The following is a 19,455-nucleotide window of genomic DNA, read 5'->3' on the forward strand; positions in this document are numbered from 1 at the left end:
CACTTCGGTTCCTCCATCTGATGGCCGGTGGTGGAGATTTTCACGTGGAATGAGTTTTGAGAAGGTCACTCTGGTTGCGATATGGAGAAAGGTTAGAGGATTTGAAGGTGGGTGATAGTATACAGAGCTATTCCAAAAACCCAGGAAAGGATGGTGTAAATCAGATAACAAGAACTGGAAACATTGGAAGGTATTTAGGCATTTCCAGCCTTCAGTGGTGGGTTGGATGTGGAAAATGGACACTAAGGAAATGACTGTTTTCAGCACGGCTCCCAGTACCTGCTTTGCCTAGATGAATGGATGGAGGTACTGCTCATTGAGAGAGAAGAGGACCTGGTTTGGGGGTAGAACATAGCTCTGGGTTTGGACATAACAAGTTTTAGGACCTGTGAGACATCTAAGGGGAAATGCCAAGAAAGCTATTGGTGTGGAGATCAGGGGCTCAGAGGAGACATCTGTGGAAGAATTAGAAATATGGGAGTGTTGTACGTATGGCCATGCATGTGGATATGATGTCCCCGGGAGACACACACAGACTGTGTGGCTCAGCAGAAAAGACAGAGCACATCAGAGAACCAAGTACGTGAATTATCACAAACAAGGGAAGATAAAGTTTCAAAAGAGAACAGCTCGGAGGCAGTGGTCAAGTTTGATGAGTGCTACTGAGAAAGGAGCAAAAAATGTCTGTTGTCTGGATGTAGATGCTCTCAGTGACCTTAGCAAAAGCTGTTTTGTTTCTAGTATTGATTCAGAGATAGCTACTTCTGGGACACAGGAAAGTCAATTAACCTCCTTGATGTCAGTTTCCTTATGTACATAGTAAGAGGAATGAGACTAGATCAGAGGTTTTCAAATTCCACTTGGTGGAGCAACAGGGAAACAAACGCTGTGCACAGTAGTTATGGAGACCGTAGGTTCTAACGCCCAGTTGCCTGGATTTGCACTGGGTTTGCCCAGTGCCCTTTTCCACCGGAGTTCTGAGAGTGACTTTTCTTCCCTCTGCCTGTGTTCCTTCATGTGTCTAAAGTACCTACTTCATGGGGTTATTACAAGTACTTTGAATCTAGCGAGCAACACATATGTAAGTCATTATTAACAATGCATTTTGCTAATTATATGATTGAGTTAATCAATTGCCTGTTGAGTAGAGGCGAGAAAAGATCATGTTGATGTGTCTCTGGGTGTCCTATCCCTGCTTCAAACACAGTCTTTTCCCCAGGATATGGTTTTCTTTTCTTTTCTTTTCTTTCTTTTCTTTTCTTTCTTTCTTTCTTTCTTCTTTTTCTTTCTTTCTTTCTTTCTTTCTTCCTTCCTTCCTTCCTTGTTTTCCCTTTCTTTCTTTTCTTTCTTTTCTCTTCTTTTTCTTTCTTTCTCTTTCTTTTCTTTTTTCCCCTTTCTTTTCTTTGTTTTTCTTTTCTTTCTTTCTTCTTTCTTTTTCCTTTCTTCTTTTTTCTTTTTCTTTCTTTTTCTTTCTTCTTCTTTCTTTCTTTTTTCTCTTTTCCTTTCTTTCTTTTTCTTCTTTCTTTTCTTCTTTTCTTTTTTCTTCTTCTTCTTTCTTCTTTCTTCTTCTTTCTTTCCTTTCTTCTTCTCTTTCTTTTTCTTTCTTTTTTCTTTTCTTTTCTTTCTTTTTAAGATTATTTATTTATTTATTTATTTGAGAGAGTGAGAAAGAGCATGAGAGGGGAGAGGTCAGAAGGAGAAGCAGACTCCCTGCTGAGCAGGGAGCCTGATGCAGGACGCGATCCTGGGACTCCAAGATCATGACCTGAGCAGAAGGCAGTCACTTAACCAACTGAGCCACCCAGGCACCCCTCGGGATATGTTTTTAACATCTGAGATCTGCTTATGCATTTGTACGTAAAAAAAAAAAACATTTCAACACCAATGGAAAACTTTGACCCATTTCTCCCCATTGTAAAAGTCCACAAGTCTGTGAACACGACACTGGATATTCTTGAACAGTGCTTCCCAACCTTTCATTGTGCATAAAGCCCCCCGGGGAGCTGATTCAAGCAGGCCCGGAGTAGCACCTGAGATTCTGCACTTCTTTCAAACTCCCTGGAGAGGCCAGTGCTGCTTGAGCATGGCGAGGCTCCATGGAACACCACCAGAGTCAATGATATTATCCTTCTCCTTGAGCTTCATCATTAATCCCATCAGCTGACAGTGCTCATGTGAGTACACCTTACCTCTTGGTTCCGGAAATCTTATTTTCCTAGAAAAGGAGACTCGAGTGGGAGTTTCTACAAAGGAGCCCATACAGGTGCAGAGGACATGCATGCCACCTGTGAAAGGAGCTGGTCCCGTTATAGCCCGTGAGCCCCTTGCGCTGACAGTCCCCCTGCTTCTGCCCCCATGACAGGTGCCTGCAGAACTACATTCCCGCCCACAGCCTCACCCTCTCCTGCCCTGTGTGCCGCCAGACCTCCATCCTGCCCGAGAAGGGGGTGGCCGCGCTCCAGAACAACTTCTTCATCACGAACCTGATGGACGTGCTGCAGCGAACGCCGGGCAGCGACGCTGAGGAGTCCTCCATCCTGGAGACGGTCACCGCGGTGGCTGCGGGAAAGCCTCTCTCTTGCCCAAACCACGATGGGAATGTAAGTGAGTGCAGCGGGGGCATGGCCTGGCTTCCAGCTGGGTGGGCTTCAGGCAGTCAGAGGTTAGGCACTCAGAACTCCATCCTGGAAATGGGCAGTTAAAAGGTATTCTTCGCAATGCTCAGACTGTTTTGCCTGCTAACGTGCTCTGATCAAATGCATGTAAATAATAAAATCAGTCTTTGTTGGGTCTAATAGCACCCAGGAGACAGACCCATATTTGCAAAGTGGGTATTCTTAGACCCACATAAACATCTGTAGAGTAAATTATGGATAAAGACTCAATAATAGATAAATTCTCCAAATTGAGAATGATGATTAAAATGTTAATTAATTAGAGTTCTTTGTTTTTCTTATGAGGGAAATGTTTCCCATGCTCCATGAAGCCCTAATCCTTCATAATATATAGAATCTGAAGACGTGTGAATCCTTGATAATAGGTTGTAGATGATGAATTTCAAACGTATTTCCTGCTAGTAGCAAGCATAACTATTAGAAACCTAGGAGGACCCATGTGTACCATCAAATCACTGATTCACAATAGCTCAGCCCCTTGAAGAGACTGCATTGCCTAAGCACTGGCTTTGGATTCTGATTGCCTGGTTCAAATCCCGCTCTTCAACTTCCTGGTGTCAGCTCTGCCGGGTTTATTAAATTCTGTGTCTCACGTCCTCATCTGCAAAAAAGAAGTAGTAATAGTATTTACTGCATGGGATTACTTCAAGAATCAGATGTTTAAGGCGCAGAAAGCGTCATAGTAAGCTCTTGATAAATGTTAGCTATTGAAATTATTTCTTATCAATGATTTTATTCCTTTTTTTCTTTATAATGGCCGCTTCAAAAGTATAAGAAACTGCTTATAATAGAAGGCCTAGAGATAATAAAATCACCATCAAGCAAGCTATCAATTATTATTGTTAGAGCAGAGCAATAATTATTAGACATAACTATTACTTATTTACTTCGTTTCATACCACTCTGTCTGCCCACTACACCCCAGCCTCACTGGCCTAGAACTTGCCATGTAGTTTCCCACCTTGGGGCTTGACTGTTCTCTAAGCCTTCTGCCTACAGTGCTCCATGTTCCCTCTCTATGTGGCTAGCTCACTCTCATCCTTCATATTTCAGCTCCGATTTCTTCCACACAGAGCAGTCTTCTCTAACTGCCTGTCTGAGGCAGACCACCTCTGACACCCAGTTCCTGGGCCTTATATCACTTTCTTGATTTCCTTCATGCCATTCACTGGGCTCTGCTTGCCTATATCTGTATATTTGCTGGCCAGTTGATCCACTGGTGTTACTTTTAGAAAGTGAACTCCAGGGGCGCCTGGGTGGCTCAGTCGGTTAGGTGCCTGCTTTCGGCTCAGGTCTTGATGTCAGGGTCCTGGGATCGAGTCCCGCATTAGGCTCCCTGCTCAGTGGGGAGCCTGCTTCTCCCTCTCTTCTCCACCTACACTGTCTCTCTCTTTCTCTCAAATAAATAATTAAAATCTTGAAAAAAAGCTCTCTGTCAAATAAATAATTAAAATCTTAAAAAAAGAAAGTGAACTCCAGAAGGGCAGGGACCATGTTCACCATTATATTCCTAGCACTAAGTGCAGTGTCTTATACATGGAAATATAGAAATAAACAGAGGCCATGTACTCTGAACTTGCTATAGCAAAGAGTCAGCCACCACTGCTTATGTTTTGGCAGAGACTCAAAGGCAGGCAGAGGAATGGAAAAGCTCTACAGTAGACAAAAGGGAAGGCTTTAGGGTTGCTCTGACTGGACTCTGTTGGCATGGGGAAGCTGGAGGCAGGCTAATTAGAAGTGGGGCATTGCATGTGACTGGTTTAGGAGTATATATTTGGTTTTCTCTGGTTGATATTAAGTGGAAGTGGGGATAAATTTACAGAAGCTCTCCATAATCCATTCCTAGCCATTTGGGGCCAACTGCCATAGATGTTATTGTTTAGCTTTTTGGATTGTTAGTAGAGATAGTATTCTGTAGGAAGTACAGGCTGGCTTCCCGGCTTGTTTATTGAAGGTAAAGGGATTGCTTTCCCGGACAGGACGTGGGTTAGGGTTCTATTTTTATATATGATCTGGCCTTTGTCCATTTGTGAATTCAGTCTCTTAGAAGTCAGTCGGTATATATTTGTTGAATGAATGCACCATATACCATGCTTGACTTTGTGCACACCACTCTGCAAAGTAGGTATTAGATACCTTCATTTTATTTATTTATTTATCTGGTTGTCTTGTCTGTTATTTCTTTTTAGTTACCTCCATTTTATAGACCAAGAAACTGAAGTTTGAACAGTTTTAAGTCCCAAAGCTGATTGACACATCATAAAAGCTAGACCAGGAAGCAATAAAATCCTGAGCTTTTAGGTAGCCAAAATAAGAGAGACATTGCGGATTCCATATCTTTCATTATTTAATTGAAAGCACATCAGGCTGTCAGTAACCGTGGTTTTCTATGCAATGTTCTCCAAGGGAGAATTACCATGTAAGTTTTGTAAAAGGAACTTTAAAAGGTACCTTCAATTAGTTTATTTTTTTTAAAGATTTTATTTATTTATTTATTTGACAGAGAGAGAGAGAGAGAAGGAACACAAGCAGGGGGAGTGGGAGAGGGAGAAGCAGGCTTCCCTTGGAGCAGGGAGCCCAATGCAGGGCTCAATCCCAGGAGTCCGGGATCATGACCTGAGTTAAAGGCAGACGCTTAACGACTGAGCCACCCAGGTGCCCCTGTTTAAGTTTTCTTCTTATGAGTGTCTCTCACAATGGCTCCTGCTGAAGCCGTCTCCTCCTAGAGCTCACATTCTAAATACTAGACTGTGAGGGCATTTCGACCAGGTACAAGAGTTGTCTTGAAGTTAGTCCAGGCATGGAGCTCTCTGGAAATTTGCTTTGATAGAGGAGTGAAGTTTTAGGAATATTAGGAGATCTACTCTAGACACTGGTATAAATTTGGGATGAAGAGAGCAATTGTATAGAATGAGCAATATTGACAACTGTAAAGATTACATCAATAAATGAAGGTAGGGGCGCCTGGGTGGCTCAGTGGGTTAAGTCTCTGCCTTCGGCTCAGGTCATGATCTCAGGGTCTTGGGATCAAGCCCCGCATCGGGCTCTGCTCAGCAGGGAGCTTGCTTCCCCCACCCCCTCTGCCTGCCTCTCTGCCTACTTGCGCTCGCTCTCTGTCAAATAAATAAAAAAATAATAATAAAAATAAGTGAAAGTAAGAGGGTCATGAATTCAGGCAACAGCCTGTAGCTCCTTGCAGTGAGAGCATGGAGATGGGCACTGGCGGTGGGAGCACAGGTGAGTTGAAGGATACTGGGAGGATCCTAGAAAGACAACTGGGGAGAGATTGTGAAAGCTATGAATATCATGGAGAAAATGTTTGACCTAAGTTTCATATGCAATAGGGAAACATGAAAACCTTTTAAGTAGGAGATGGATATTTTCCTGGGAGTAGAAGAGATGCAAGGCTGCAACATCAATTTTGAGTTTATTGAGTGATCCAGGTAAGAGATGCTAAGGAGTGGGAGAATGACATCAATGGACCTGGAGAAGAGAGGATGAATTTCAGGGAAGAGAGTACTCTTTCACTTGAGACTCTGCCTCCCACAAATAAAACGTCATATGCTAAAATCTGTTCAACTAAGCTGTTAAGACTATGGGAATTAGAGCCATTAAAATTGGTCATAAACTAGGTCACCAAAATCCATCAGTATTTTTTCCCTTGTGTAGACCAAGTTCATATACCACAATGCACTGAAGTTGCATTAGTAACATACATTATAGAAAAACCCCAGACCTTTATTAAAAGCTCATAATTATTTAATCAAAAAACCCTGCAAAATTAGATGATTTACAACATAGTGAAAGTGAAAACTTTATCTATTAAATGTATAGGGTAAAGTCCAATCTGTACTCAGGAAATTTTATAGGTTTATTTTCCTTTATTTAAAAAGTTCAATTCAAAGAGTTAGGGAAAACAAAGTAAGTATATGGAACCCAAGAGCAGGAAAATAATAAAGATAAACTTAGTTTGAAGATAATAAAACAATTGAGTTAATAAATCTATGAGCTGATTTTTTTTAATTAATGAAATAATTTGACACCTGATAAACCAACAAAAGGGAAATGTGCCTATATCAAATTAGGACTTATAAAGAGATATCAGTACAGCTAAAAGGATTTTTTAAAAAGAGTTATTTATTTATTTGAGAGAGAGAGAGCTAGTACATGAGAAGAAGGAAGGGCAGAGGGAGAGGGACAAGCAGACTCCCTGCTAAGTGGGAAGCCGGACTTGGGGCTTGACCCAGCACCCTGAGATCATGACCTGAGCCTCCCAGGCACCCCAACAGTAACTGTAAAATTCTTAATTAAAATGCCCCAGCAAATTTGTATTATGTAAGCATTAATAATTAAAGAAAATTATGAATATCATGAGAGAAAATGGGCAAAGAACTCAGAAAATTCACAGATGATATAAAATGGCTAATTATCACATGAGAAAAAATGTCAAACTTCACAAATAATCACATCTTTTCAAATTAGGTACAGGTTTTTAAAGATAATAGGTAGTGCTGATGAGGATAGGGGAGACATTTTCCTATGCCGTGGGCAGGAGCGTGAATTGCTCTACAGAAAGTTTGTGTCAATTTGTCAAACTGCAAAGAGCGTTTTATGCAACTTCCTATCCTTTCATTCAGTAATTCCACGAAAAGAAATATTTCTGAGGAAACTGCTGGAGAAGAGAATGAAGATAGAAAAATGGCAATTGAAAATTTTATGTGATAGCAAAATTGGAAATAATCTGAACGTGCAATATTAGGGAAATGGTTACGCTATGGTTAAGTCCCTATAACTGATTATTGGGTAGCCACTGAAATTGATGTTGGGTAACAAGTGACATTTTTCCAATATGTGAGTATGCTTCTGTGTTTATATAGACCTTTGTTTTTAATTAGTAAGAGCACCCTGTATATGCAGTATATAAGGGAGAAGGATATTCTGTGCCGCCTGAGGTACAAACAGAATTTCTAAAGATGTATTTCCTGAGCACAGCTCAGCAAATGAGACCCTTGGATCCCACAAGCTGCTAAGCAGAATCACTTTTAGAGATGGTGATTCCAGCAAAGTTAAAGAATCCTTTAGGTTAAAACTTTGTCTTGTCCCTCTACAAAAAACGCATCACATCAAATCCACTAAAAATTAAATCTATCTAGAGTTTGAACCTCCTTGAGGTAGACGATGCTATTTAAAGCATGCTTTGGGCAGCGCCTGGGTGGCTTAGCTGGTTAAGCGTCTGCCTTTAGCTTTTGGCTCAGGTCAAGATCCCAGGGTCCCAAGATCAAGTCCCATCAGACTCCCAACTCCACAGGGAGTCTGATTCTCCCTCTGACCCTCTCCCCTCTCATGTGCTCTCTCATTCTCTCTCTCTCAAATAAATAAATAAAATCCTTTTTAAAAAGTTTAAAAAATAAATAAAGCATTGTTTGGGTGCTTTCTCTGTGCTGGAATCATATAATTTATAAACCAGCAAGAGGCCTTGGAAATTAACAGCATGTGTCTTGAATCATTCTATTGTTTCATCAAAGATTGTAGGATTTCACTGCTACTGCTTTGAAACAGGGGTCCTTGTTGCATATTCAAGTCAAATACATGCAGTATTGCAGATAAATTGCTGCAGTTATTGCCATGGGTAAATCTTTAAAAACAATTCAAGCATCTGAAGGTTAATAAAATCAGGTAATTAACAATAAAGCAGGATGTTGTCCTCATAATTGCCTGGTGCTGATTAGCGCACGTGGATGAAAGCCTGTCATTTGCTTTAAGTGCTGTGATACTATCTGTCTTCTAATTATACTGTCATGGCTGTATTGTCCAATACAAAGAAGAATGGGAATAGTGGTCAGGGGTTTAAGAGGTTCTTTGCACATAAAGCAGACATTTGTGCTCATGCTCGTGGTCCGTGGAACACAAATGATCATTAAACCCTGTTATGACTTGCTTAGGCACCTTACTAACGAGGATGTTAAGAGGTGCAAAGGAGAGAGCCTTATTAAGAATGCCCTACCACTGGGGTGCCTGAGTGGCTCAGTGGGTTAAGCCTCTGCCTTTGGCTCCGGTCATGATCTCGGGGTCCTGGGATCGAGCCCCACGTTGGGCTCTCTACTCAGCAGGGAGCCTGCTTCCTCCTCTCTCTCTCTCTGCCTGCCTCTCTGCCTGCTTGTGATCTCTATCTCTCTGTCAAATAAATAAATTAAATTTAAAAAAAAAATGCCCTACCACTAACAAGTCCCCACTTCCACAAGCCCCAGCGTGGCCACAAGGCCCTGACCACCCTTCCCACTATATTAGTAATGCATACTTCTTGCCTTGTCATTTTCACAAATGGGAACTACCTGTCAACAAAAATAAGCTAGTCCTAGCCTCTGGCCCATCCACCCTGGGAACACCAGCATCAAGTCACTCACAATGGATGAGCTCCACTGAGTCTCACACTTCGAACAGTGACCTCTCAGTCAAAGAGGTCAGAACCTGAGCACAAGCATTTGAGAATGACTGGTTGTTCACATTTCAGAATGATTCTAGGGCCTTTGTTTCCAAGAAACACTTAGGAGACCAAACCCAGGTACCCTGCTATCTCTTAGAAGATGCGTTTCTTTTTTAATTAAGGGAAAATTCACATAGCATAAAATTAAACAGCCATTTCAAGTTATACAACTCAGGCAGGCTCTTGATTTTGGCTCAGGTCATGATCTCAGGGTCCCGAGATCGAGCCCCACCCATGTCAGGATCTTCAGTGGACATGGAGCCTGCTTAAGATTCTCTCTCTCCCTCTGCCTCTTCTCCCTGCCCCCCTCCTGCCTGCTTACTCTCCCTCTATAAAAAAATAATAATTAAAAAAATTAAAATATACAGTTCAGTGGTTTTTGTATATTCAACAGGTTGTGCAAATATCACCACTAATTCCAAAACTTTTTCATCATGTCACTCCCCATTCTCTCTTTCCCCTAACGCCTGGCAACCACCAGTGTGTGTTCTATCTCTATAGATGTGTCCGTTATAGACATTTGATATAAATCAGTCATAAATTAGGGGCCGTTTTGAATCTGGATTCTGTCACTTAGCGTAATGTTTCCAAAGTTCATCTACATTGTAGTATGTAGAACGTTGTGCCTTTTTTATGGATAAATAATATTTCATCATCTGGATATACCACAATTCATTTGTCCATTCATCAGTTGTTGGAGATTAGGGTTGTTCCCACTTTGGGGCTATTGTGACTAACACTATGGACATTTTGTGTACAAGTTTTCATGTGGATGTATGTTTTCAGTTTTCTTGGGTATATACCTAGAAGTAGAATTCCTGGGTCACATAATCGTTCTGTTCTTAGCTTTTGAGGAGGCACCAAATTGTTTTCACAGTGACTTCTCCATTTTACATTCCTGCCAGCAAAGTAGGAGAGTTCTGATTTTTCCACATTTTCACCAACACTTGTTATTATCTGACTTTTTGAGTCTAGCCATCCTAGTCGGTGTGGAGTATCTCTTCGTGGTTTTGATTTGGATTTCCATAGTGATTAATAATGTTGAGCATATTTTTTGTGCATATTGGCCATTTGTATATTTTCTTTGGAGAAATGTCTCTCCAAATCCTTTGCCAATTTTTGAATTGGGTTCTTGAGTTGTAGGGATTCTTTATGTGTTCTGGGTACTTCATCCTATCAGATATATGGCAAGCAAATATTTTTTCCTATTCTTTTCACTCTCTCTCTTTTTTAAAGCTTTTATTTTTAAGCAATCTCTGTACCCAATGTGGCACTCAAACTCACAAGTTCGAGATGGAGAGTCACATCCTCTCTTGACTGAGCCAGCCAGGTGCCCCTCTTTTTACTTTTTTGATCATATCTTGATTGTGCCCTTGATGCACCAGATTTTTTTTTATTAACATATAATGTATTATTAGTCCCTGGGGTACAGATCTGTGAATCATCAGATCATCAGGCTTACACATTTCACAGCACTCACCATAGCACATCCCTCCCCAATGTGATACACAGAAATTTTTGATGAGGTACAACTTATCAGTTTTTTGTTGTTGTTACTTATGCTGTTGGTGTCATATCTAGGAAACCACTGTGAAATCATCAGTCATAAAGATTTACTCCTATTTTTTTTCTAGGAGTTTTATAGTTTTAGCTTATATGTTTAGGCCATTAATCTATTTTGAGGTAATTTTTGTAGATAGAGCAAAGTAAAAGTTCCACTTCATTCTTTTACATGTGGATATCCAGTGGTCTTGGCATCATTTGCGGAAAAGGCTATTTTTTTCTCCATCGTGTGGTCTTGGCACCCTTGTCAAGAATCAGTTGACCACAAACATATGGTTTTATTTCTGGACTCACAGTTCTACTCCATTGTTCAATATGTCTAGCCTTATGTCAGTAACATAGTATTTTGATTATTCTAGGTTGGTACTAAGTTTTGAAATTGGGAAGTCTGAATATTCTAATTTTTTTTTCCCCAAGATTGTTTTGGCTGTTCAGGGTCCCATGTAATTCCATCTGAATTTTAGGAATAGCTTGTTCACTTCTGTGAAGAGGGATGCTTGAATTTTGATAGATATTTCACTAAATCAATAGATCAATTTTGGGCATGTTGCCCTCTTAACAATTTTAAGTCTTCAAGTTCATGAGCATGAATTATTTTTACATTAATTTCCATTATTTAGGTATTCTTTCATTCTCTCAACAATGTTTTATAGTTTTCAGTGTACAAGTCTTAAACCTTCTTGGTTAAATTTATTCTTAAGTATTTTCTATTCCTTTGATGCTAGTATAAATGGAATTATTTTCTTTCTTTTTTTTTTTTATTTATTTATTTGACAGAGAGAGAGAGATCACAAGTAGGCAGAGAGGCAGGCAGAGAGAGGGGGAAGCAGGCTCCCAGCTGAGCGGAGAGCCTGATGCGGGGCTTGATCCCAGGACCCTGGGATCATGACCTGAGCCGAAGGCAGAGGCTTTAACCCACTGAGCCACCCAGGCACCCCTAAATGGAATTCTTTTCTTGATTTCATTTTTGGATTGTTCATTGCAAAGTATTTAGAAATACAACTGATTTTTGTTTGTTGATCTTGTATCCTACAGCTTTGCTGAATTCATGTGTTAGTCCTAATAGTTTTGTTGGGGAGGGAGACCTGGGTGGAGGGTGTATTCTTTAGGGCTTTCTATATAGAAGATCATATCATCTCAGAATAGAGAAATTCTTACTTCTTTCTTTCCAAAGTGTATGCATTTTATTGCTTTTTCTTGCCTAAATGCCCTGGCTCGAACTTTCAGTACATTGCTGAGTAGAAATGGCAAGAGTGGTCATCCTTGTCTTGTTCCTTATCTTAGGGGATCACCATAAGGTATGATGTTAGTTGTAGGATTTTTGTAGAAACCTCTTATCAAGTTGAGGAAGTATTCTTCTATTTCTAGTTTGATAAGTGTTTTTATCATGAAATGGTATTAGATACTGTCAAATTTTTTTTTTCTGCATTAATTGAGATGACCATGTGGGTTCCCCCGACTTTATTCTATTAGTGTGGTGTATTACATATACTAATTTTTGTATGTGAACCACTTTTACAGTCCTGGCTTAAACTCCACTGGTTCATACTATATAATCCTTTTAATATACAGCTAGATTCAGTTTACTGGTATTTTGTTAAGGATTTTTGCCTCTATATTCATAAGGGATATGAACTTTTCTTGTGATGTCTTTCGCTTTGGTGTTGGGGTTGTTGGCCTAATAGAATAAGTTAGGGTATGTTCTCTCATCTTCTATTTTTTGAAGAGTTTGGAAGGATTGGTATTAATTCTTCTTTAAATGTTTGGTAGAATTCATCAGTGAAGCCATCTGGTCCTGGACTTTTCTTTGTTGGAAGTTTTCTGAATACTGATTCAATATTCGATTATAGGTCTGTTCAGGTTTTCTATTTCTTCTTTGGGTCAGTTTTGGTAGTTTGTGTGTTTCTAAGAATTTATCTATTTTATCGATATTATTCAATTCGTTGGCATACAACTGTCCCTAGTATCCTGTTTGTCAATGTTGTTGATCCTCACAAATAACCAGCTTTTGGTTTCATTGATTCTCTCTATTGTATTTCCATTTTCTGTTTTGTTTATCTCCACTTTCATCTTTATTATTTTCTTTCTTCTTCTTGCTTTGGTTTTTTGCTTTTTTTTTTTTTTTAAGATTTTATTTATTTATTTGACAGACAGAGATCACAAGTAGGCAGAGAGGCAGGCAGAGAGAGAGGAGGAAGCAGGCTCTCTGCAGAGCAGAGAGCCCAACGTGGGGCTGGATCCCAGGACCCTGGGATCATGACCTGAGCCGAAGGCAGGGGCTTTAACCCACTGAGCCACCCAGGCGCCCCTTCTTGCTTTGGTTTTAATTTGTTCTTCTTTTCTAGTTCTTTAAGGTTGGAATTTAGATTATTGATTTGAGATCTTTCTTTTTTTTAAAGTAGGCATTTATAACTAACATTTTGCTCTGAGTGCTGTCTCATAAGTTTCAGTGTATTGGGTTTTCATTTTTACTCATCTCAAAGTATATTCTAATTTCCCTTGTGATTTCTTCTCTGACTCATTGTTCAAGAGTAATTTATTTAATCTTCCAGGTTTCCTTCTGTTACAGATTTCTAATTTAATTCCATGGCCAGAGAAGATACCTGTGTGATTTTAATCTTTTTAAATTTATCAAGACTTTTGTGACCTAATATATGGTCTATTCTGGAGAACTTTCCATGTGTACTTGACAAAAATGTGTATTCTATTATTGAATAGAGTGTTCTATAGATGGCTGTTAGGCCTAGTTGCTTTATTGATCTTCTGTCTATGTGTTAGATCATTAATGAAAGTGGGGTATTGAAATCTCCAGCTATTTTCGGCCTGTTCATTTCTCCCTTCAGTTCTGTCCGTTTTTACTTCATATATTTTGGGGCTCTGTTGTTGGGTACACATTTGCTTGTAATTGTCATATCTTCTTGATAAATTTATCATCTAATCATAATATAATGTCCTTCTTTATCTATTGTAACAGCTTTTGTCTTAAAGTTTATTTTGTCTGATATTAGAATAGCCACTCCAGTTCCCTCTCTCTTTCTCTCTGTTTCTTTTTGGGGGAGGGGGAAGCAGGGAGAGGCAGAAGGAGAGGAAGAGATTGAGAATCCTCAGCAGCCTCCACACCTAGGGTGGAGCTCGCCGACTCAGGACTCCATCTCACAACCCTGAGTTCTTGACCTGAGCTGAAATCAAGCATCCCGCGCTTAACTGAACCACCCAGGCACCCCACTCCTGCTCTCCTCTGATTACTCTTTGCATGGAATATTTTTTCACCCTTTTAATTTCAATCTATTTGTGTCTTTGACTCTAAAACGAGACTCTTATAGACAGCATACAGTTCATTCAAAGAGCAATTTTTTTTAAAGATTTTATTTTATTTATTTGAGAGAGAGACAGTGAGAGAGAGCATGAGCGAGGAGAAGGTCAGAGAGAGAAGCGGACTCCCCGCGGAGCCGGGAGCCCGATGCGGGACTCGATCCCGGGACTCCAGGATCATGACCTGAGCCGAAGGCAGTCGTCCAACCAACTGAGCCACCCAGGCGTCCCCAAAGAGCAATTTTTGAATACTTACTTTGTGCAAGCAATTACTTAGGCTCTGGGTAAGAGACTTCCTGTGTTCAGGAACTTAATGTCTTATAAATAGTTCATAAAATGGGGTATAAATAAAGTTGCTTTGGTGGGAACTTTCACTTTGTGAAAATCCACCAATCTTTAGGAAGGCTTTTGCCCTTTTCTATATGTGTCTTATACTTTAAGAAAAAGTCCCCTCCAAGAAGCACTTCGGAAATTCACAATTGGAAGAAGTTATTTTCAGCTGAGAGAATAGGGGAATGCCTTCACCTGGAAACTGACTTTTGAAAGGCTTTATGTTATATTGTTACTGAGAGTTTGTCATAATCAGGATAAGTGGCTTTATTTTCATGGAAGCGGATGATGCCATCATCTCCATCATCATCATCATCATATCGTCATTTGCTGCTGCTTCATCATGCAGTACCAAGCATCATCTACTTCTTCGTGCATATTAACCTACTGAATTCTCAAAGGAGCCCTAGGAAGTAGGTTACTATTATTGTCTTTATTTGACAGAGGAAAACTTGAGACACAGTGAAGTTACCTAAGTGGTAGAGCCAGAGTGCAAATTGCTCCATACAGCTTATCTCTTATAGAAAGAGTATCAGTTCTCAAAGTATGGTTCAGGAACCCTTTGGGACCCAAGATCCTTTGTGGGGAGGGCAAGTCCACAGATCAAAATTATATTTATAATAATACTAAGGCATTATATGCCTTTTTCACTCTCATTCTCTCAGGAGTGTACAGTGCAATTTTCCAGAGACAATATGATCTGTGCTGTCACAACAGATTGAATGCAGAAGCAGATATGAGAATCCAGTTGTCTTCTATTAAGCCAGACACTGAAGGAAATTTTGCAAGTGGGAAACAATACCACTCTTCTCACATTTTTTTGTTTTGCCAAATAGAGTTATCTTTCATGAATTGTATTGTTCATGTTAACATTTAGTGGGCTTATTATTGCTTTTAATAAATTAATAAATATTTAAAATTTTTGTTTCCGTTCTTCAGATAAATATCTATAGATACAATTCACATACATAAAAGCACTTTGGAGTCCTCAGGCATTTATAGAGAGTGGGAAAGTGTCCTAAGATCACAGAGTTTGAGCATCACAGTCCCATGCTGTTCAGCTCTTAGGTAATAGCCACGGAAGAGCTGGTTTTGTGAGGACAGCAGCAGCTTTGGAGTCTGGTCCACCTCTGTTTGAGACCTGCACAATCAGTTTACCCTTCCTTTACTTCTGTGACATCGGACATACTTCCTACATCCTGGGAAAGCCATGAGCATTCCACGAGAAGGCCGGCTAAAGGCCTAGCGTATAGTAAGCACCCAATTAGTGGTATTGAACCAGACCTTGTTTTTGCGCTACCCACAGGTGATGGACTTTTACTGCCAGTCTTGCGAGACCGCCATGTGTCGGGAGTGCACTGAGGGGGAGCATGCGGAACACCCCACAGTCCCCCTCAAGGATGTGGTGGAGCAGCACAAGGCCTCGCTCCAGGTCCAGCTGGACGCCGTCAACAAAAGGTGCACACGCCTCCCCCAGACTCCCGACTGGCTGAGCATGAGGCTTGCCCTCTGGATCTCCGGCCTCAGTGGGATAATAGGTTCACGCTACCTAAATAAATTCTCCTTTGATGGTGGATCTGTAGTCATAAACTAGTGAGTGATAAGGGTCATCCTCTGCCCCTTGGTAAAATTCCAACCTCCTTATGTTATGAGTGGTGGCATTTTTGTTTTAGTACCTTTTAATGACTAAATGAATAAAATACTTTCAGGGAAAATGCTCCCGGGAGATCCCTGAAATCCGTGCCTGAAACCAGGCTCTCTGAGTTTTTCTCAGTTGCTCTTTCTGACATATACTGGTATACTGGACCATTGTGTTGACTGTCACTAGCTTGTCTCTGTTTGAGCCCAGCAAAATAGTACCAACCAGTGATTGTTCAATTTTCCTTATGTTTTCCTGCTTCTAGCCTTACTCTTTGGCATGGAAATGAGGGGACAGGGTAGTTGTGCGATACATGAGAAAGACCAGAGAAAGGAAGTAAACAACCAGCTGAAAATCCTCATCACCAACAGTTGTAGTGAGAAAAGTATGGTTATTCTAATATTAAAGGAACTTGGAAACTTGCAAATGTTCCTTCTCTGAGGGAACTCAGAGTCTGGATAAGTTTTTCATATGATTAGGTGAAAAGATACAGCTATATATTTAGAACAATGTTCTCGATTGTGGGCAGTTATACCCTTGGAGGCATTTGGCAATGACCTGGAGACAGTTTGGTGTCACAACTGCGTGTGGGGGTGCTGTTGGCATCTGGCAGAAGACAGGATGCTGTTAAACATCTTATAACACACAGGATAGTCCCCTGCAACAAAGAAGCATGTGGCCTACAATGTTATAGTGTCAAGTTGGAGAAGTCTTGCTTCAGAATGAGGAGAAGCCATGGTGTTTAGAGAGCCTCAAGACTTTGTACCATCAAGTATTAAAATTAGATGATTGATTAGATGAAGTAGACGTGGACCCTCAAAGTCTATTCTCTCAAAAGCAGTTAATTATGTCACGTCTTATTTATTCTGTTCTCCCACTATTACTTTTTTGAAGATGATGAAAGGCAAAGAAAATGTTTTTTGACAAAACATAGTGTTTAGATAGATGTTTCTCTGTTTCTGGGTTGATGTTAAATAATGATCTTTAATGACTGTCCTCCAGGCTCCCAGAAATAGATTCTGCCCTTCAGTTCATCTCAGAAATCATTCATCAGTTAACCAACCAAAAGACCAGCATTGTGGATGACATCCATTCTACCTTTGACGAGCTCCAGAAGACTCTGAACGTGCGCAAAAGTGTGCTGCTTATGGAACTGGAAGTCAACTATGGCCTCAAACATAAAGTACGATTCCAGCCATTCTCATAGATACACAGTAAGAGACATGGTATCCTGGGCACCTCTCTGCACTAGCTTACTGTGTTCTAATAATAGCAAAGGGGACTCAGATGGGTCCTTAATGTCACTGTTGCATAGTAAACAGTAGTTTTCTTTTTTAAACAATTTACTTACTTATTTTAGAGAGCGAGAGAACGAGTAGAGCAGGGGAGGGACAGAGAGAGAAGGAGAGAAGGAGAAGCAGGCTCTGTGTTGAGCAGGGAGCCTGATGCCAGCTTGGTCCTGGGATCCCAGGATCATGACCCCCGCTGAAGGCAGATACTTAAACAACTGAGCCACCCGGGTGCTCCAACAGTAGTTTTCATTTAATGGCACATCCAGCTATTTTTTCCTTCCTCTTTTCAGCAAAGTTCTATGATTCTGTAACCATAAGGTCCAATTTATAATTTGACACAAGACAAGATTGAATATAAAGTCATATTTTCAGGATTTAGGTTTAAGCTGGATTATTTTCCTTCCTTGATTATAACGTCTAATAGTCTCTTAATTGCTCTCTCATCCACACCAACCTGTTAGTCAACTTCCAAGAGAACCCTGACTGCGGCCTTTAACATGTCCAATCACAAAGCCAGGGATCAAAAGCTTCTGCTATTAGGGTGTGGAGGGTTTTCATTAGTCTGGTTTCTGTTCCTTTAGGTGGCAACAGGGGATTTGGGGACTTTACGGAGAGATACTGAATAATGAATATTTCGGATGCCGGGCATAGCAATTTGTTTTCCGGGCTCCTAGTGGTGACGTTTCCGCTCACCCCATCAAAAACACATGACCCAAGAAATATGTGTGTGGGAGAGTCTGGGCGAGGAGGAAGGGAAAGAGGTGGTACCGGGAACGCAATTCAGAATCAGGCTTTTGAAGCGGGTTCGCTGGGCCGGATTAAGTACCCCCCCCCCCCGCCCCCGAAGAGCCAGCGGCGTGGGCAGGTGCAGGACCCGGCGGCGGCCCGCGGAGGGCAGTGCCCCCGCGCGCCGGCGCGCAGCGTTCGATGGGCTGAGCTCGTGCACCGAGGCGAGCGCTCACCCGACCTCGCTTCCCCCCCACCCCCCCCCACCCCCGCAGGTCCTTCAGTCGCAGCTGGATACTCTGCTCGAGGGGCAGGAAAGTATAAAGAGCTGCAGCAACTTCACGGCGCAGGCCCTCAACCATGGCACGGAGACGGAGGTGCTGCTCGTGAAGAAGCAGATGAGCGAGAAGCTGAACGAACTGGCCGACCAGGACTTCCCGCTGCACCCGCGTGAAAACGATCAGCTGGATTTTATCGTGGAGACCGAGGGACTCAAGAAGTCCATCCACAACCTCGGGACGATTTTAACCACCAACGCCGTCGCCTCCGAGACGGTGGCCACGGGCGAGGGGCTGCGGCAGACCATCATCGGGCAGCCCATGTCCGTTACCATAACGACGAAGGACAAAGACGGCGAGCTGTGCAAGACGGGCAACGCCTACATCACCGCCGAGCTGAGCACGCCCGACGGCAGCGTGGCGGACGGGGAGATCCTCGACAACAAGAACGGCACTTACGAGTTTTTGTACACTGTCCAGAAGGAAGGGGACTTCACCCTGTCGCTGCGGCTCTATGACCAGCACATCCGAGGCAGCCCGTTCAAGCTGAAAGTGATCCGGTCGGCCGACGTGTCTCCCACCACCGAGGGCGTGAAGAGGCGCGTGAAATCCCCGGGGAGCGGCCATGTAAAGCAGAAAGCGGTGAAGAGACCCGCCAGCATGTACAGCACTGGGAAGCGAAAAGAGAATCCCATCGAAGACGATCTGATCTTTCGAGTGGGTAAGGAGAAGGCGCCGCCGCGCCCCATTGTCTCAGCGCTGCTCTGGTTAAGGGGCGCCGGGGAAAGGGTTGTGGCAAATGGGAACCTTGAGGGTCGGGACTTGGACCTGTAGGCGCTGCGGGACACTGGGATATTTTATTAGGTGAGTTTAGGCAGTCTTCTCCGGAGATTTTAGGATTAATTTCCCCCCTTCCCTCCCTCCTCCCTCTTTCCTCTCTCCCTCCTCATCCTTCTTCCTTCCCCTGTTACCTCCCTTCATCTTCGCCCGTCAGCCTCTCTCCCCTCTGTCCTCCTCCTTACCCCCAAGTCCTCTCCACCCTCCGCCCCCATCTCTCCAATTTCCCCCTCTCTGGTTCCCATCCCTGCCTCCCTCTGTTCCCTTCTTTCTCCCCCTTCCCTCCCCCCCTTTCTCCTTGTGCTCTCCTCTCTCCCCT

The 19,455-nt window shown here is 42.0% G+C and overlaps 1 protein-coding gene across 7 annotated transcripts in view; it reads left to right on the plus strand.

The window, feature by feature from the left end:
- Positions 1 to 19,455, plus strand: part of TRIM2 (tripartite motif containing 2) — a 118,799-nt gene that overhangs the window by 66,179 nt on the left and 33,165 nt on the right. For all 7 annotated transcript variants that reach the window (XM_047717680.1, XM_047717683.1, XM_047717679.1 and 4 more), the window contains exons 3-6: positions 2,363 to 2,600; positions 15,671 to 15,822; positions 17,006 to 17,186; positions 18,297 to 19,020. In XM_047717680.1, coding sequence (XP_047573636.1) covers positions 2,363 to 2,600; positions 15,671 to 15,822; positions 17,006 to 17,186; positions 18,297 to 19,020 — 1,295 coding nt within the window. The remainder of the gene's footprint in view (positions 1 to 2,362; positions 2,601 to 15,670; positions 15,823 to 17,005; positions 17,187 to 18,296; positions 19,021 to 19,455) is intronic.

This window comes from Lutra lutra, chromosome 2 (assembly GCF_902655055.1).
Source record: "Lutra lutra chromosome 2, mLutLut1.2, whole genome shotgun sequence".
Lineage (NCBI taxonomy): Eukaryota > Metazoa > Chordata > Mammalia > Carnivora > Mustelidae > Lutra > Lutra lutra.